This window comes from Phyllostomus discolor, chromosome 6, assembly GCF_004126475.2.
Source record: "Phyllostomus discolor isolate MPI-MPIP mPhyDis1 chromosome 6, mPhyDis1.pri.v3, whole genome shotgun sequence".
Taxonomy (NCBI): domain Eukaryota; kingdom Metazoa; phylum Chordata; class Mammalia; order Chiroptera; family Phyllostomidae; genus Phyllostomus; species Phyllostomus discolor.
In genome coordinates, this window is record NC_040908.2 from 169,933,045 (window position 1) to 169,952,023 (window position 18,979).

Genomic DNA, 18,979 nt, shown 5'->3' on the forward strand with positions numbered 1-18,979 from the left:
GGGGGACACAGCATGTGCATCCTGCTCCTCTTCCTGTCCGCTGCACTGTGGGAGGTGACTGCCACCACCGTCCCTCTGCAGGTGGGGCACGGGCACGACCAGAGCAGTGCCCGTGCCCAGGCGGTGGGGGCCCCTCCTCCCATTGTAGCACCCTGGTATCCCCACGTCCCCTCTTGTCCCCTCTTCCCAGCAAGTGGAGGCCTTGCCATCATTGCGTGCCCCCGTCCAGGTCGCCTGTGGCCCCGGGGCCTCATCTGCTGAGATGGATGGGCGAATCCTTTTCCCTGAGTGTGAACACACGTTTAAGAGTCCGTGAATTTTCCCCTCACGCTGCACTCTCACTGGTCATCCATCTAGACTCAGTTTGCTGGCGTTCTGGGTCCGTGTCCCTCCTTCTTCCTCCGCTTTCTCCGGGCACTGTCTGAGGTTCCCCGGGCCCGCCTGCTTCCCGCCTGCCCGTCCTCCGGGGCTCCCGGGAGGCTGGGCTCCTCCTCTGTGGCAAGAGAACCTCGGAAACTCGCAGCGGCCTCCAGCTTCCAGCCATAGCCATCACAGGTGTCCACTGCCCTCGCCCTTGCACAACCATCGTGAAACACCAGCATCGCCGAGGCTGCCAAGGGAAAACACAGCCGCCCAGCTCCAGAGGGAGGCGGGGCCTGGGCACTGGCCCCGCCCACACCCGCTCCCTCTCTCGGGAGGGCCAGCGCCCCCACACCCCAGCGGGCGGGATGCAGCGCGGATGCTGTCACGCTGTGTCTCTGCCACACAGGCTCTGCTGGGCAGGACACAGTTGTTGGCGGGTCTGTGGGCTCCAAAGTGGTTTCTCTGACGTTCCCCTCACACGCCACCACCTGCGCCCCATTCTGAGGCGCTGTGTTGCGATCGGCACCCTTGAACGCAAGTCTGTGTTTAAAGCTCTGACGGTTCCTCTTCGTGAGCTGACCGGGTCAGTGGAGCTGAACGTTTGTGAGGCCCAGTGCGTGCGCTCCTCCCGGAGAAAGTATTTCTCCACACTTCACTTTTGTAATAATTTTTATTACAAAATAACGAAGGGGGTCTCTGTTTGAAATGATTCAAGCTTAGAGCAGAGCACAGAGAATGGGGTCCGTCGTCCACCTTGACCACAGGAGCCGTGGGGCGGAGACCCGTCCTCGTGTCCCCGTGGTCAGTGTTGGCAAAGACAGTGGCTTTCTGGGCGGAGAGGAGACCCACTGTCACAAGTCGTCCTTACTGGGGTGGGGGGCGCGGGCGAGGTAGCTGCATCTTGGGGCCCTTTGTTGTTGGTCCATCGGATGCTTGACTTCACCCCGGTGTGTTTGGGTTCCTCTTCATAAAGAGACCCAGGGGAAGGAAGGAGTCGGGAATAGGAAGGAAGTTCATGTGGGGTGGAGCAGGGGCGGGGCACGGGGGGAGGGAGAAAGGGACCACCTCTCCCTGTGCAGAAGGGGTCTGCGGAGGTGGTGCCCGGCCCGCACCGAGGTTCACGGCCACACCTCCCGGCCAGACCCTGCTGCCCTTTGTCCTGGGAGCCTGCAGAACAGTCAGTCCCTCGGGCTCTGGTCACCTGGGTCTGTGCTCCCCAGCCCGGGTGGCCTTTCTCCCCTTCCCCGCCCTTCGGAGGGCCCTGCTTCCACCCCCCATCCTGTGCCCAGTGCTGCTCCCGTAGGTCCTCTCCAGGTCGGCGGGGGGCTGGTTCTTTGCACGTCACAGGTGAGGGAGCATGGCGGCACTGGGCGACTCCCCAGGTGGCACAGCGCTGCCGGTGGGGGTGGGGCAGGTGGGAACCCAGGCTGTCTGAGCCCAGGGTCGGCCCTCGCACACTCGCTGTAGTTGACGAGCCGGGACTGTCTTGGGGCCTTCGTGACCTCGGGGTGAGCTGGCTCTGGGTGTGTAGGTGTGTGCGTGTGTGGGTGTGCCCGTGCTTCCGTTCCTCCAGTGGGGGATTCTTCAGACAGGCAGTGGGGCACGGAGTGGTGTCCTTCCTTTCACTGTTCACTCACGCACTCATTTAGGTAACCGCCAAGTTGTCTTTCAAAAAGCCACTTACAGTGTGAGCACCCCCGGTTTCCCAAACACTTGTCACCACTGCATTCTGTGGTTTGTGCGTTTTGTCCAAAAAGGGGGCATCTCGTTTCTTTTGGGAGTCACGGGTGTGAGCATCCCACCTGCCGGCCTTTGGGTTTTATTCGAGATGGGCACTCGCAGCATCTCTGTGCGTTTTCCCTGTGAGGCTCTCCGGTCCCTGTCTCTTCGGGTTGTGGAGGGCTTTGCGGCGGAAGGAGGGGCTTCTCATCGCTGTGGGCGGTGCTTGCTCCCCCCCCCCCCCCCCACAAGGCAGAGAAAGCTGTGTCTGTCCACCAGAGAGAGGAGAGGGGGGCGGGCTGTCGGGCCCCATGTCTCCTTCGGACCCTCCACCCCACCTGGGGGGGACACACACGACCCCACCTGCCTCTGCGGACCAAAGGCAACAGGACCCACCCCCAGCCAGTCCTTTGCGCTTTAACTTTGTGACCGTGTTTTTGCCAAAAAGAAGTTTTTGTGACGTAGCCACGTTGTTGTCCTTTTAAGCGTGACCTCTGCCTGTGGTGTCCTGTCTCGGGAGGGCTGGGTTCCAGGTGGTTCTGTGGGGCTGGTAAGAGCCGTCACGGCGCGTCTGTCGGCTTGGGTGGTGCTGACGCGGAGCTCTGTCTGCAGTCCTTCGTGTTGGAGTTCCACTTCGGGCCCAACGACTACTTCAGCAACGCGGTCCTGACGAAGACCTACAAGATGAAGTCGGAGCCGGACAAGGCGGACCCCTTCTCCTTCGAAGGGCCGGAGATTGTCGACTGCGACGGGTGAGGAGTGCCATTTTGACTTCTTTTTCTGGAGCAAAGCTAGGAGATGGTGTTAGAGCTTTGCAAGTACGACGGACATTAGGGATGAAGCAGGGAGTTGTTAGTCTGCCTGAAAGCCCAGTAGGCAAAGATTTACATCCAGTTGTCTTCCTGTTTGGGGTGTGGCAGCTGGTGCCGGGAGATGTCGCCTGGTGACGAGGGAAGGGTGTGGGGCGGGGGGCGGGGTTCTCTGGTCACTGTCACTGAAGCTGTGCCCCTTCCCCCAGCACAGGGCCGCCGCTGGTGGGCCAGGCACTGCGTTGGCAGGGTGTGGGCCAGCTGCTCACTTGACTGGCTGGCAGGCAGTTTGAATGCCCTTCCACTCACGGTCAGGCACCTTGGCCATGTCAGTCTGAGGTCACCAAGGAGTGAATGTACTTTGGGTTGGGTTCATTCCTCTTGGTTAGCTTGAGGTGGTTTGGGAAATTGTCCCTTTTGAATTGGAACAGTCATTTGTACCCACTGGAACCACCACGTGCTTGGCCCCACGAAGCTCCCCGTGAGGTCAGTCCCAGCCTGTACTGCACTTGGTCACGCTCGCACGGCTAGCCTGGCGTCGACAGGGCCGGCGCCCAAGGCCGGCCGCCATGGTGGGAGGAGGAGGCCTGGCTTTCCGTTCGGGTGCTGCCAGGCGTCGTGCTGGTCCGAGGCGATGCGAAGAGTTACAGCGTGCTGTGCTCGGCCCCCGAGGACTGCTCAGCACCCCTGGACCCTGTGTGTTCTGCGCTGGCTGTCTGTATGGGGGGGGGTCACTTCCTTTCCCCAACTCATCCCATTCGCTGGGTTGCCTGCATGCGTGCTGACGTCAGGTGGTCTCCGGGGGCAGCGGGGACAGGCTCTGAGGCGCCTCGCTGGGGCTTGTGACAGGACTTCAGAGTCTGCACAGGAAGTCGTGGGGGGTGAGGCCGCTGCCGCTCCGGAGGCCCGTGCGTGGGACCGCGCTCCGCTCGGAGTGGTGGCGGCCGGCGCCGCTCTGCCGCTGGCCTTCAGGGGCGCCTCGCGGGCCCGGAGTGCTCGGCTGGCAGGCGGGTTTCTTCTCACGTCCAGGTTGGGCGTGGAGCCGCCACGCTTGCTGTGCGTGTCAGTAATGGTTCTTCCTCTTGGGCGGGCCGTGACGGCTGTCGTGTCCCGGTAGGTGCACCATCGACTGGAAGAAGGGAAAGAACGTCACGGTCAAAACGATCAAGAAAAAGCAGAAGCACAAGGGCCGCGGCACCGTCCGAACCATCACCAAGCAGGTCCCCAACGACTCCTTTTTCAACTTCTTCAGCCCGCTCAAAGGTGAGTGGGGGTGCGGGCCGACACAGACGGGCGTCCCCACTTCCAGAGTCCGTGCGCCACCCCTCGCGTTCACAAAAGACCCACCTTAGTGCCTGCTTTCACTGACCGAGAAAAACCCAAAGAGGGTTTTGCCCGTAGGAAAAAAGGCGAAAAGTGACGGTCGGGTTCAGCGTTTGTTTGGAGTCGTGGCGGCGGCGGCGGCGCCCACCCCAAGCAGCGCGAGCAGCGCCGCCAAGCACCTTGCCCGGGACCGCGCCCGGCGCTCGGCACCCAGCCCGCAGCTCTGACGGCCCGGCCCGTCTGGGCCTCGTCCGCACGGAGCTCGCGCACCTGGTGGCGGGATGTGCCCTGGGCTGGGGGGACAGCCCCAGAGCTGGGAGCTGGGAGGGCGCCGCGCTCCACTGACGGCGGGACACGGTTCCGGTCGTGGTGCTCAAAGGGCAGGCGAAGTGCGTGCGTCGAACTCACCTGCATCCACCACCCGTCCCGTTTACGGGCAGAGAGGCGGCACCTCGAAAGCTGCCAAAGTTGGTCCTGCCGGTGGCAGAGCAGCGTCTCCGTTGGCGCCCGGCAGCGGGTACGGCGGGAGGTGTCGCTCGAGTGCGCAGAGAGGGGCGTGCCTGTGTCAGACCGTCCCTGCCCTCGCTGCGCGCCACTGTCCTTCTGGGCCGCGCGCTGCTTCCCGTGGCGTCTGGGCTGGTTTTCGGGCCTGGGTGCCCTCTAGGTGCTCAGGAAGTGAGCGGGGACTGCGGAGGCGCCCGTGGAAACGCTCTGCTGTCACACAGCGGGGGGCAGGGTGTGCTGTGCTTGTGTGGGAGAACTGGAGAGCCTCGGGGTCCCTGTGTGCACGGGGCCGGGGCGGGGGGTGCAGGAGGGCTGCGGCGGGGTTTTTGAAGCTGGAGGGGAAGCAGAGGTGGCCCCGGGCTCCGTTCTGAGCAGGCGCAGGGTGCCTGCCCAGGCCTCCCCGGAACCCCCTGAGCCACAGACCCCGCCCCACAGGTGCCTGTCCCTGGGCTCGCTCTGGTCACACTGTGCAGCTTGGGATAGTCTGCCCGCCCTGCTCGCTCTCCTGCACGGCTCGGGAACTTGCACATGGTGGTGAGCAAGGAACGGCTTTCCCCTTCGAGAGGCTGGGGGCAGAGGCGTAGCTCGGAAGCTCCTGTTCTGTTGTGGCGTCCCCCTGGGAGAGCGAGGGGGCGGGGCAGCGGGCTGTGTTAGAGTGGGTGCGCAGCGCGAGCACGGGCGGCAAGCACGGGCTGCGCGGTCCGTGAGCAGAGCCCCAGTCAGAGGGGAAGAACCGCCAGCCCTGCCACAGCCGGACAGAGGGAGCTTGGAGCACATGCAGGCTTCGTCCCAGGCCTTGGGGGGGGGGGGGGCGCCCTCGGTCTGAGCCCAGGGCTCCGCCGCCCCACCCGGCTCCGCCACCCCACCCGGCTCCACCGCACCCTGCAGCCCGGCCTCCGGTCCAGGTGGCTGTTCTCCGCGGCCTGTCTGTGAGCCTAGAGGACGAAAGCGCGTGCTGGTTTGGGGCAAGAAGAGTCATGAACTCTGTCCGTTTCCTTTTCCTTCTGGAGCCTCGGTGGCCTTTGGGAGGGTGTCTGTGAATTCGTGATGCAGGGACACTCTGATTTGTTGGAAGTGTCCTCAGAACGGGACGTTAAGTCCTTGGTGGAACTCGATGGACCCAGGCGGGGACTGCTGTTCATCCTCAGTGTTTCGGAGCGAGTGGGACGCCCCGTTGTGGCCACTGCGCGGCGCCGACTGCGGGCTCTGGTGGGCCGCATGCCCAGGGGGGCGGGCTTTGTGGCACGTGAGTTCCAGCTCGGTAGAGCTTTGTTATTTATTGTTGCCCGTCACTCCAGAACATGCTGATGGACTTGAGAGGGAGGGGGCAGGGGCAGGGGACAGCAAGAAACACCCGGTGAGACACAGACAGGACCGGCTCCTCCTGTCCTCACTGGGGGCTGAGCCCATAGCTCTCCGGCCGAGCCTCCTGACCTGCCAGCTGCTTCTAAAGAACCGCGTGGAGTCAGCGTCGCGTGGGAAGTTCTGTGAAAGTGAACAGAGGGCGACAGCGGGGGGAGGTGACGCGGCTGGAGAGGCCCGTCACGGCTGACGAAACGAGTTGCGACGTGAAGGAGACATGAGGTGGCTCGTGCAGCTGCTGCTTTGTCCTTACACCCGCAGGAAAGGTCCTGAAGTCCCGAGAGAAGGTCTCTGTGCTCACTGGGGCCAGGGCTCCCAAACCTGAGTCTTGGAGAGCCTGTGGGGTGCTTACGTACCAAGGCTTGGAGTCCCCTGCCTCGTGCTTCCGCCCCCAGCGCTCGGGTCCCCGCACGGGGCAGCCCTGGGCCTCGACCCAGCATTTGCGAGATCAGGGCTTTGCTGTCGCTGGGCTTCACCGAGCGTGGGCTCACTTAGGTCCTGGCGTCGGCCATCACGCTCAGTTCACCGTGGCTGTGTCACGTGTTGTCGCGTTCAGTGCAGAGCTGAGGTGGGGGCACTTGCCCACAGGCATAGTTCGCATCTTAGAGGGGTCTCAGCACTCCCTTCTCTCTTTCCTCCTTTCCGGACAGGGACATGGTCCTGACCTCTCCGGGGCCTCAGGGCTCAAAGGTTGCCCCCTCGCGTACTGGGTTGTCGAGTGTGGTTTTGCAAGATCCGAGTTAGAGCTTCCCTTGGGGCACTGGTGCACTCCGCGGCCACAGCCTGGGCCCCTCGACGTCCCTTCCCCCCGCTCCTGTGGGCACCGGTGTCCCTGCTGCTCTGGGCGCCCCAGGCCGGGTGCAGGTGCTGTGGGTGCCCACCAGGGGGCACCCAGTTGGGGCCATTTCCAGGGACAGCCTAGCACCCTGGGCTGTTAACGTTCCGTCTGTCAGATCAGCTTCCTGCGTGGGTTGGATGTCTCTGCTTGTTAGTGTAACACGGACACGTTTTGTCTTTTTTTCCAGCCTCTGGGGATGGAGAATCACTGGTAAGATTTGTGTTGTTATCAAAAGCCTCTTATGTTGCTGTTAAGTCTGTATTTCCTGAGTAGTTACCTGCTTTTTTTTTCACCTGTTCCTGTCTCCTAAAGCCTTGGGGTGCGTGTGTGGTCACTGCCCTCCCCACCACCTCACTGGTGTCCCTTTAAGTCTGCTTGACCTTGTGACCGCTGTCACCTGGCACTGCTGGGCTCGGGGGCCTCCGTCAGGCTCCCAGCAGTGAGGGCTGGATGTTGGGGGGAGCGTGATGTCGGCCCCACGGACAGGCTCACGTGGGGGCCTCCCTCTCAGGATGAAGATTCTGAGTTCACGCTGGCCTCGGACTTCGAGATCGGACACTTCTTCCGTGAGCGGATAGTCCCGCGGGCCGTGCTGTACTTCACGGGGGAGGCCATCGAGGACGACGACAACGTACGTGCTTGGGAAGGCGCCGGCCCCGCGCCGCGGCGCTGTTTCTGGCGTCGGGGGGTGGAGGGAGAGGGCCAGGGCGGCACGGCAGCAGGTGTCCCGAGCGGTTCCTGTGTAAGGTGAGCCCACTGGCCCACCTCGGTGCTCCCTTAAGACCCCCAGGGTTTGCCTCATCCTGCTTGAGGCCCTCACACTTCGGGTGGCTGCTCAGCGGCAGGGACCCCACTCACGGAGGTCCAGCCGCAGCAAGCCGTCCGCAGCAGTGGAGTTGGTTCGTGTCGGCCTTTGGCACAGTGGCCCCAAAGGGGTGTGGGTCCGTGCCCCGCAGAGGGACTGCGGGAGGAGATGAGGGCCCCCCCCCCCCCGCTCTTGCCGCTGTCGCCTGAGGTGGGTTCCTTTGGCACCAAGGGCTGGCGGTCCTGGTTTATGGGGATGAGCGAAGTTTTGTTTCATAGCACGTCACTGGAGGGGCGTTTCATGTGGTGTTTGCTCCCTGCTTTCAGAGCTCTGAGGTCTCCTGGATGCTTCTGGGTTTCCCTACTCGCAGGGTCTGCCGGGCATCAGGCAGCAGGAGGGCTTGGCCTGCCCCCTATTGGTCACTGTGCAGGCCTCCTCCCCCACTTCCCTGTGCTCAGTGCCCCAGCGGGCTGGGGGGCACCGGGGCTCACCCGGTGCTGGGTCGCTGCGGAGCCCCAGGGGCTGCTGAGCCTCGAGCTTCAGGAAGTGCTGGCGACACGGTGGAGTGGACAGAGGAGCTCTGGCTTTGTCTGCCACGCTCCCCGGGCGTCCTGCTCGTCCTGAGGGCTGCGCACTGCTCCTGGGAGGAGGTGCAGTGACACGGTGTGCCCAGAACCTCAGAACCTCCCTGACACCCGTTGAGCTGCTGCTGGGCTGACCTGACACGCGGTGAGGGCCCTGCGGCGTCAGGACACTGAAAGGTCTCACCCCGTCGGGCTGCGTCCCGCCGTGGGTGCTGCTCGGGGCTGGAGAGCGTGCGGGCGGGGCCCGGTGTTGGAGATGAGTCGCACCGGCACCCAGCACTGGCCCGAGTCCCATTTGGGTGGGCTCCGAAGACAGGCGTGTAGCCAGCGGTGTTCAAGTTTCTCTTGTTGGTGTGGCTTTTGCCTTAGTCTGACGTTTGGAGCGTGACCGAGAGCCCCCAGTGATGTCTCTAGACGGGGGAGGCCTCCATCAAGGCCAGCCAGCTGCGGTGCTGGGTGCCGCCCACGCACGCTGCAGCTCTGGCACAGAGACGAGACACCCAGCTTGCGTTGTGTGTCTGAGGAGGGTTTCCCTTGCCCGAGGTGTGAAGTGACACGTCAGTTACCGGTTTGCTGAGGTCAGCCGGCATCCTAGTTGGACCCCGGGCACGCCCAGGCTGACAGTCTCCTTTCTTCACCCATCCTTAGTCAGTCCTTGTGTTGACTGGTTTCCAGGGACCTGCTTCCTGTCAACGCGGCAGGCTCACCGGCTGGCGTGTCCGCCGTGCTGGCCCCACCTGGCTCGAGGTGTCCCCGTGCCCGGACTTGCCCCGCAGCGGCCGGCCCTGAGAACTGGGCCTGGAGCCCCGCGGCCCTCCGCTCAGTCGGGGCTGGGCTTCCTGCTTTCTTAGTCCTGGCCGATGGGGGGCCGGACAGGAGCTGCCCCTGGGTGGGGTTGCTGCCATGCTTTCGAAACCCAGTAACATGTTTCTTTTTCAGTTTGAAGAAGGCGAAGAAGGAGAAGAGGAGGTAAGACCAGCTCATGTGCAGCAGCCTCGGGGCCCCACGGTCGCGCTCGGCCTTCCCTGCCGGCGCGGACGGAGCGTGTGAGACCCCGAGACCAGGTCACGGTGTTTGTGTGACGCTGCCTTGGAGCCGTGGGCCCTGCTGAAAGCTGTGGGAAGAGGGCAAATGCCGCAGCAGCGTCCTGCTTTGACCCTGCATTCAGCTGGCGAAAAGGACCTTAAATATTAACCATTTAAGGAAAGAATCGTTTAACCCGCAGAGTCCACTTGTCATCAGTGTGTTGGTTTCAGGGGTGTCTGTGAGTCAGAGGGACCCATGAAAGACTAAGTGTCCAAAGAGGTGACTCAGTCCGTTGTGAATGACGATGATTGATTCCTTCCAAGTCGCAGCGTCACTCTAACTCGTAGCCCGTGGATCCGTAAGAACTGAGGTCCTGTTCGCTCCTCTCGTTGCAGGAACTAGAAGGAGATGAGGAGGGAGAAGACGAGGATGATGCCGAGGTGAACCCCAAGGTGAGTGGTTCCGGGGCCGCCCAGACCGCAGGTGTGAGGGCTGCGCACGTGTCCCCCTAGTCAGGAAGCGCGGTTTCTCGGAGGGCCCCTGGGCTCAGGCGCCTGGGGCGGCCGCCAGTGCGGGGCTTCCCAGCCCTTCGTCAGGCGCGCTCGTGGGCAGGGCCTCGTCCCAGGACCTGTACTTCCCTGCTCTGTCCTCCTCTGGAGGTGGTCAGTTAACCGACACGCATGCACTGTTGTGTGGGGGTTTTGTGTGTGTGGGTTTTTTTAAGGATGCAAAGAAGTGGGGGGGGCTGTTCCTGTTTTTGAACTGGAGAGACCCCGAAGGAATCGTAACTATATTTATCATCTCACTTGGGCTGAGAACACTCACAGTTTACCTCTAGGTGTCTCATAGCTTAGACTGGGCGCTTTAAGGGAAACCTTGACAAAAACAGGTGGGTAGCCCCATTAACCTCACCCGTGAGCCCGAGCTTTACTCCCGGTGTCCGGCAAGCTGAAGCTCGGGCCCCTCGGGTGTGCCGGCGGAAGGCTCGGCGCTCGCCTGCCCCCGGGCGGCGCTCCCGGGCTGTCGGAACACGCACGTCGCCTGGCGTTGCAGAGCGTGCGTGTCTGGTTAACTGGACGTCGTCTCTGCGTTCCCCTGTCTTTGCACAGAGCGGGCAGTGCCCTGGGCTGTCCGTGCAGCTGGTGCTGGGGTCTGTCTGCCCCCCCCCCCCCCCCCCCCCCCGTGTGTGTCTGCCCGCATGCTCACGCAGGAGTTCCTGCTGCGGGGGTGGGGGCGGCACTCGTTCAACGTGCTCGGGGGACACGCGCCCTCGTGAGTCGGCCCGTCGCTCCCAGGGCGACTGTCGGAAGCCCACCTGCGCTCGCCTGTGAGCGGTGGCTGGTGAGGGGCCACAGGGTGACGCAGACCTGCGGCCCGGCCCGAGTGGGTCACACTTGGGGGTGAGAGAAAGGTCAGGGGGTCCGCTAGTTAACAGCACTGGGTGGTGGTGACACCTCGCCCCGCGGAGCCCGAGTCCCAGGCGAGTGAGTGTACCCGCCTTTTCCCTGCCGTCGGGCCGCCGCGGCGTCCGTGGTTGGCTGCTGGGCTGAGGGTGGTGCGCTCTGCGTGCCTGGGGCCCGGCACTGTCTGCCCCGGCTGCGGCTCGGTGGCGGCGGGCACCTCGCTCCTGTGCCTGCTTCCTCCGGGTGCCTGTCCTCTTTCCGCACGTCTGCTTTCTGGGGGAGCGTTCTCCCCGGGTGGTGGTCCCAAACAGCCCTCAGGGGGCAGGGGACTGTGGGCCCCACCCTTCGCGAGGCCTCCCGGTGGCTCTGTGGGGAGCCCGTGGGAAAGGAGCAGGAGTGGGCCAGGTGGTGCTGCAAAGTGCTGGGGCCGTAGCCGCCTGCGGTCGGGGCCGAGGGTCCTGGCCTCTGTGGCACCTCCGGCCATCGATGTGCACTCGGTAGAGGGGCCTGGGGGGGTTCTGCCCTGCAGAGGAGAAGGGGAACGTCGGGGGTGGGGGCACGGCCTGGCGTGCTCAGGCCCCGGTGCTTAGAGCACACGGCACTGCCCTGTGGCGGCCGGAGAGAGGGCGGGGCTGCTGCTCCCCGCGTGGTCGCGTGCCCCTCGTTTTCTTCCCTGCTGACCGCTCCTTTCCGTTTTCTCCCCATTTAGGTGTAATTTTTATCTGTTAATCATTCATGCGTTTCTAGGTAAGGTGGAATTCCATTCATTCCTTACTTCCAAATGTGAATCCATGCTTGATACTGGTGCCTTGTCGTGACTGTGGGTGCAGGGGACGCTGCCCTGCGGGCGCACACATGCGGGGGGTGTCGTGTGGGCTTCTGAAGCCGACCACGGGAGCCGCCGTGGCTCCTGCTGGCAGAGCCCAGTGGTCTTCGTCGACCACGCAGCTAGGGGTCACTGGTGTGGCGTTTTTCTTGATGACGGGACTGCCCTCCAGGAAGAGGACACAAAGAGAAGGGGTTCTGAGAGGTGGGAGGCAGCAGCCGGTGGGGGGGGGGGGGCGGGGCACGAGCCAGTGGACAGCGGTCCTGGAGGCAGAGGTTCTGGGCTTCCTGCTGCCCGTGCCCCTCTGTACTGGCCCCTGTGCCCCTGCCACCCCCGGGGTGCAGTAGGAGATGGCAGGAAGAGATGGGACTTTTCTGGACGTGCTGGTCAGTTGCTCAGTCTTGTAGGGTGTAGGCGTCACGCAGACCAGTGGGCAGCAAAGGGGAAACTGGACTCAGCCAGAGCTTCTCACCTGCACGGCTGCCGGCCCAGGCAGAGCGAGCATTCGTGCGTGCCAACGGGCTGGCTGCGGTTCCGCTTCCCTAAGGGCAGCGCCAGCCGTGGGTCCTGGGGGCCGCCGGGCCCCCTGTGGTGTGGGGCAGTCAACGTTTGCTCCTGGGACGGGGGCTTGCTCCTGGGAGCGGGGCGTAGTGGTGGGGCTGGGGAACAGATGCGGAGAGACCAGCACAGGCGGGGTGTCTGGGAAGTCACAGGACTCCCCTCGTCGGCCAGAAGGCAGCCAGTGCCCGAAGCTGTGCCTGTGGCAGCCGGGACTCCGTGTGTCTCCACTCCAGGCTCGGAAGGAGCCTGGTGCTGGCGCTCGCTCAGACTGGCACCTGTGCGGGTCTGTCTGCACTGTTCTCCCGTCCCCCTCGCACGGGCGCGGGTCTGGGCTGAAGGCACATCGCAGGCGGAGTGCCCTTGGACGCTTTAAGGCCCGGGGCTAGTCCTTTATTTGTGTTCTTAAATGGCTGTCCCCGAAGCCCACGCCACACCTGCCAGTGACTCGGGAGCATCGAGAACTGTCCAGCCAGCCTCGGGACGGGGCTGAGCGTGTGCTCAGGCCGGGCTGCTGGGCCCAGGGCGGGCAGGGTTTTGGCTCTCGGTTCGTGCCTTTGGAACGCCAGCCCCTTCCCTGATGGTCGCTGCTGAGGGGCCGAGCTGCCGGTGGACTTTGTGATGACGTGAGACGGGGTTTGTCTTACTCAGCACTGGCCCTCCGGAGTCTCGTGGCAGACGGGGAGGCAACGCATGCCTGCTGGTCACAGCCACGTGCGACAGGACTCGGCACTGGGTTACAGATGAGACACGGTCGTTCCCATACAGGTGTCGAATGGAAAGTCCCTCCCGTCCTGGGCTCCGTCCCACAGCGGCCCGCTGTTGGCCCTGGCCAGTGCTGGCAGAGCCCCAGGGCCAGCTCTGCAGGTGCCAGCTGGTCCTGTGTCCTGTCCGTCACCCTGGGCTCCAGGACTGTTCCGTCCCTGCGTGCCCTTTGCACGTGTGGCTTCGTCTCTCAGATGGGCTTTCCCGAAGAGGGAGCTGCAGCCCCAGCTGGCACCAGGCGGGCAGGTGTCGCTTGTGTTATCCCACCCGTGTTTCTCTGCAGCCCCGCAGTGCGGGTCCTCAGACCCCACGGGCGCGCCAGGGTGCGCGCTGAGCCATGTGTGCGCTCAGCTCAGATGAGAGCGGGGGGCTTGCCGTGGGGGCGCCCACACAGCCTGCACTGGTCACTGGGTGCCAGTGGTGGGAACACATGGGAGGTCACACTGGAGTGGTTCTGGGGTCAGGGGCCCCCTGGTCCCTTTTCTGGGAGGATAGGGTTTCCACTTGGGCACTCAGGGTGTGGGGCTTGTCTCTGGAGGTCCTGATGCCGAGACGTGGGGGCACCGCCTGGTGGCAGGGCGAGCAGGCCCAGGGGAAGGGGCCCTCTTGTGGGTGGGGGGGCTGAACAGGAGCCCTTCGGGGTCAAATGTTGGTCCTCTCCCAGGGGTGGGGGTGGAACGTGGAGGGCGTGCTGATGACTCACAGGCGGCGGGGCGGGTCCCCCAGAGCCCGGGCTGCCCCTCAGCCTTGGAACCTGGTGTCCTGTGACTCGGTTGATCCTGCCGCCCGAGGAGGCGCTCGGGGCCCGAGGCCGGAGACCCTCCTGTGGCACCGCCCTGCTCGAAGGCGCTTGTGCGCGTGTCTGTAAGCAGAAGTGGCAGGCCACCAGGTTGCCGCTCCTGGGAAATCAGCTTCTGTTCTGTTACCGTCTTAAGAGTGGACTCGTAGTGACATTGTTCCGGTTAGAGCGAACTACCTGGGCATGGCGTCCGGGGTTGCCCGGTGGGTGGGGGTGCGTGGCGGGCGGGGCGGTCCTCTGAAGTCTGGTCTCTGTCTCGGCAGAAGGAGCCCGGCCAGCCCTCCGAGTGCAAGCAGCAGTGAGGCCCGTCCCGGCGGCGCCCGCACCGGACCTGTCTCCTCGTGCATGGTGTTCACGCTCCCCTCCCTTCGTCCTTACGGTTTTGCTTAACCTGTGCAGTGGCAGCTTAAACGCATTTCAGAAGTAGGAGGTTTAATGCCCGCACCCCCCTCGGCCTTGGGTGCAGCTCGTAGACTTTCCCAGGCCCGGCTTGGGGGCCCGTAGACCACAGGGGTGGGGGTAGGAGGTCGCCTGAGCCCAGGGCAGATGCCTGGGGAGCCTCTGCTCCTGCCTCGTTTGAGGACGCCACACGCTTCGTCCCCAGCCACCTGTCTCCTGTGTCTGACGCTTCGGGGGAGCCGGAGAGTGGGGCCCGTTCTCCTCGGCGTGTTCGTTCTGCGGTTCTTGTTTTTCTCGGGGTGGGGGTGGGGCCGGGGCCGGGGCCGGGCCGGGCGCCCTCGGCACTGAGGCAGGGCCTGTGTGGTCGTCCTTGTATTTATTTGTCGTCCTGTGCCGTGAGGACTCGGGACGCCGGCGGCCCCCGTCCTGGAGTGTCTGAAGCCACACCTGTGACTGGAGCCCTGGCGACCTGACTGGCAGGAGCGGTGGCGGCTCCCCGGGAGCGGGCCGGGCGGAAGAACGCACCTCGCCGCCTCCTGCCGCCCACTGCCCTGGGGGGCCGTCTCCCCGCCCCTGCTGTGGGGACCCTTGGCCCGGTGGGGTCGGGGGCGGGGCCAGCCATCCTGTGTAAGTGTCTGTCTCAGCAGCTCCCGGCTGTCGGCCACGCCCACCTTGTCTTAAAAGCCCTGGGCTCAGCGAGACCTGTCCTTGGCTGGCGTGTGGGGTTTCTGAGTGTGTGACCGCGGTCCCTGGCAGCCAGGATGCCGGGTCCACACTGTGACCAGGCCTGCAGAGTGCTCAGCCTTACTCAAGATACATTTGTAACTGAAGACTCCGTTTTCAATTTGTACAGAATAGTTAGAGTATTCTATTAAAGTTGTGGAACACGGACCCAGTGCCCGCGCAGTCTCTGGGGCGGGGGGTCCTGGGCTGGGGGGGGGCGGGCAGACACAGATGTGGTTCCTCCGCTCCTGGGCTGCTGCTGTGGAGCCCGAGGTGTGGGCACATTCGGGACTTCTCTTTTTGGGGTTTTCTGTCTTCTTTCCCAGGCTGTGTTTAATTTACCGGGTGGGTGTCCAGGCCCATGTCACTTTCGGGTGGGTTTGAGGCCCTGGGCAAACCCGCTGCTCCCTCGGGCCCCGGGATGGCTCCCTTGCTCTGGGTCTGCGGGGCCGCTGTGGGGTGGGCATGTGACGGCACCGGGAGGGCGGCTGGGAGCCCCGAGAGGCTGCGCTCTGCCTGGCCCCGCTGTGGCCAGCCCTGGCCTGTCACAAGCTTGTCCTCTCCTGGCCCATGTCTGCTCCTCTTGGGCGGTCACGGGGAAGGGAGGGTGGCCTTCCAGTGGCCGGGGACCTCAGGGACACTGCGGAGCCTCCAGAGGTGGGTTTGGGCCGGGAAGTCATGGAACTCCCAGCCACGAGGCAGCGGAAAGGGTGGTGTTAGCTGTAGCTCCAGGTGGACACCAGCTCTGGCCAGCTCTGCCTGGGGGCTGCAGCCACCACAGGACCCCACCCCACCCGTCTGGCAGCTGCTTCATCGGTCCCCACTGACCTCTCGGCCCAGGCGCCGCGATGCTTTTCCCAGGGCCCAGGAAGGGGTCCAGGGCCACTTCCCACTCCCTTGGCCTCTGCTGCCCTCGCCCTCCCTCAGTTCTCAGGGCCACTCTCCAGACCCCCTGTTCTATTGGAGGTGGTTCTGTTGTGCCTGTCCCTCAGGCCTGGGTCTTGCCTGTCACCTAAGACCGGCCTTGGGCCCAGCTGCCCTTTCTGAGCTCCCTCCCAACCACACCGACTCGTGAGGGGCCCCCGCTCTGCCCCAGGCCTGCAGGACGTGGGGGCAGGTCTCCCCAGGTGGCTCGGTGCTTCCGCCAGGTGCCAGGAGTTAGGGCTGGGGCAGCTAGCAGGGCTGTGCACCTGACAACAGAGTGGTCCCAGCAGCAGGAACCCCACCCAAGAGGGAGGGCAGGTGGGTGACGGGTCTCTGTGACCTTCAGAATCTGCACAGCACCAGCCGGGGTGGGTGCCGCCTGGGAGAAGGAAGTGGTTACACAGGTGTGTCCGCTGGGATCGCCTCAGGTGGGTACACGTGGCTCATGGGTGTGAATTACACCTCAGTGGAGCTGATTTTTCAGAAGCCCCAAATTGGGGTGGTTCGGTTAAAACTCTGGGGTTCCCCTTAAGTCAGGAGTCGTGGCCACCCACAGCCTGGCAAGGAGCCTCTGTCCACACCTGCCGTGGGCAGACAGCTCAGCAGGTGGCTCCTCCGCCCCAGTGGCCAGTCTGCCGTGCTGGCTCTCGGGCCCGGTGCCCACCCCCTCCAGCTGCCCGGCAGTCTCACTGAGCCCATCCATCCCCGGGGGCAGGTTGGGGAGGAGGGGGAGCCCTTCGCTTCAGCCAGGCCCGCTTTGGTGGTGGTGCTGACTCTGGTCCAGCCCTGGTGGGCCCCGCCCCCTCACTGCAGGGCGGTCTGCAGAGGAAGCCCGAGGGGGGGTGGGCAGCAGGAGAGTGCCCCCTCACCAGGCCGTTTTCTGCAGTGCCGCCCCAGCGCGGCCGCCCTCGGCTCCCCGCCAGCTGGCCCACCCAGCCTCTCCGCCTGGCCGCACCTGGACTTTGGTCCCAATCGAAACGACTTCCCAGCTTCCTTCCTCTGGAAGCAGACTCGTCTTCCCTGCCTCAACCTCAGGGAGCCTAGTTGGGGGTGGGGGCGCTCAGACCCCAGACCCCAGGGACGCTGGCAGACGGCAGAGCCCGACAGCACGGGCTCCAGGACTCCTCAGGCTGGTCCTGGCTGAGCCTTCGGGTCCTCGGAATTGGGTGCGGTTCTCGGGCACCCCGTCTGCCTGGCACGCTCCGAGGGAAGCCTGGCTTCCGCCGGCCTCTGACCTGGGAGCGCCCTTTCAGCCTCGCCGCCGAGAGGGCAGAGCTCCACCTGCCTCGGATGTCACCAGTCACCGGCCCAGCCCGGTGGTGCTGACTCAGTGTGCCGTGGGCGGTGGCCGGATGTTACTTTCCATGACAACCGGAGGCCTGGCCTGCAGCCAGCTGTGTCAGGCCCGGCCTCGTGGGGACTAGGCCTGGGAGAAGCGGGCCAGGGAGCCCGGTGGCACCCCCACAGCCTTCCCTCCCAGCAAGTGCTGGGCCAGAGCTGCCACCCCTTCGGAGTCCCCAGGGACAGGCTGGCTGCCTTCACCCGCCCTGCCTGGAGCCTGCCAACTGGGACAGACCTCTGGGCTACGGGAGACAGTGGCAGGGTAGCCTGGGGTCTTCCCCCAGCCTTAGGCCACTGTGAGGGGTGGGGGTGGGGGGCCTGGGCCAGCAGCTGGAAGATTCCAGCAGGGTTCCTCGAGCTACCCTCCTCAGGGTCAGGACCCCAGACCTGGGAGCAAGTGGGGTCCAGGCCCTTTGTCCCCTTTGACCTGAAGAAGCCCTGCCCTCCTGGGCCCCTCTCCGAGCTCTGCAGGTGGGAGGAGAGGGGGACTCGGAGGTGTACCCCCAGGGCAGGGCTGGGGGAGCTCTGAAAAGGGGGGAAATGCGACAGCCGCCCAGGTCCTGGCTGGGGGCAGAGGGCCTTGCTGAGGGTCCCAGACCAGGCCCAGGGGCTCTCCTGGCGCATTCACAGAGGGCCGGGGGCACCGTCAGACTGCGGCGTGGGACACCTATGGGCCTGCCGGCCTCCGGAAGCCAGCAAGCTTGTGGTCATTGGTCACCGTATCCCCAAGACACTCTGGCAGGTGGCCACAGTGCCCAGGCAGGGGGATCAGTGGGTGAGCGGGACCGGGGATGGCCAGGTGGTGGCAGCAGGCCGGGAGGGGCGTTGCTGAGGCCTCTGGTCTTCTGAGTAGGAGCCCTGCGGGGGCACTGGGCAGGAGCCAACTGGCCATGAGGCCACTCCCTCCGTCCCCCACCAGCCCACTCCCAGTGAGGACTCCAGGACTGGGGGACCCAGCCTCCGGCTGTGTCTCTGGGCTGGGCGGCACCTCCCCCGGAGGTGCACCTCCTCCGAGGAGGTCCTCAGAGCATGCCAGACGTCCCTCGTCCGTGCCCGGGAAGGCGGCACCGTGCAGAGCTCCTGCTCACCCGGAAAACCCAGCTCCCGGAGTCCCTGGTGGCCTCCGGGGCTGAGAAACCAGGTGTCGGCGGGGCTGTGCCCCCTCCACTCAGGACGGTCCGCCTGCCCCTTCCAGCTCCTCAGGGCTCCAGGCGCTGGGCTGGGCCGTGTCACTGCAGCCTCTGCATCCCATGGCCCCTGCTTGGTGTCTTTCTCCCAGACACGTGCCGGCGTCCGGGACCCCTACCATGGTCACATCGGCCTCCGTGTCGTTCCTTCATTCGTCCACTCGTTCCTCCAGTCTTCCAGAGAGGCCCCCTGTCCCCACCTGCTGGGCCCTGTCCGTCCGCTCAGTTCCGGGGACACCTGGTTCCAGTCCCCCTACTACAGACCCCCCCTCCCCAGCCTTCTGGTTTTGCCCACGAGCACAGGGCCTCCACCGACTTCAGCTGCTCCGCCCAGAGAGGTGGGTGTTTGGGGCAGCGAGTTAGATACTTTGGAGTTCCACTTCCGTCCAAAGCACCTCCTGAGCAGGGCCCCGAGGACCCAGACTCTAATGGATGCGCCCCAGGGGCCGGGAGTGCCTTGTGAGCAGGGCTCCGAGGGGTGGGTGGGCCTGCCGGGGAGCCGGGGCGAGTGAGCCCATGCCCAGTGGCACCACTTTCTCATCAGACCCCCAGGGCTGTGTCCCAGAAGGACCCTCAGAGGGGCCCGTGGGGTGGGGAGCACCGTGGCGGGGATGCAGGAGCGGCTGCCCAGGCGGGGGAAGAACCAGGCACCTCAGCCCGGCCCCGGGGCCTAGCAGATTCCCACCAACCCTCTCCCTGGGGTCCCTGCCCCCTCCCACCC

At 64.9% G+C, this 18,979-nt stretch overlaps 1 protein-coding gene across 3 annotated transcripts in view; it reads left to right on the forward strand.

Moving 5' to 3' along the window:
• NAP1L4 (nucleosome assembly protein 1 like 4) overlaps positions 1 to 14,974 on the forward strand; it is a 33,474-nt gene extending 18,500 nt beyond the window's left edge. Inside the window, exons 9-16 of one of the 3 annotated variants that reach the window (XM_028515377.2) lie at positions 2,695 to 2,834; positions 4,009 to 4,154; positions 7,106 to 7,128; positions 7,430 to 7,549; positions 9,247 to 9,276; positions 9,729 to 9,785; positions 11,446 to 11,483; positions 13,948 to 14,974. In XM_028515377.2, the coding sequence (XP_028371178.1) occupies positions 2,695 to 2,834; positions 4,009 to 4,154; positions 7,106 to 7,128; positions 7,430 to 7,549; positions 9,247 to 9,276; positions 9,729 to 9,785; positions 11,446 to 11,451 (522 nt within the window). In that variant the 3' untranslated portion in view covers positions 11,452 to 11,483; positions 13,948 to 14,974. Of the gene's footprint in view, positions 1 to 2,694; positions 2,835 to 4,008; positions 4,155 to 7,105; positions 7,129 to 7,429; positions 7,550 to 9,246; positions 9,277 to 9,728; positions 9,786 to 11,445; positions 11,484 to 13,944 lie in introns of all 3 variants that reach the window. The other 2 variants (XM_036029852.1, XM_028515376.1) reach the window with 2 other exon arrangements.
• Positions 14,975 to 18,979: the final 4,005 nt, after the last annotated feature.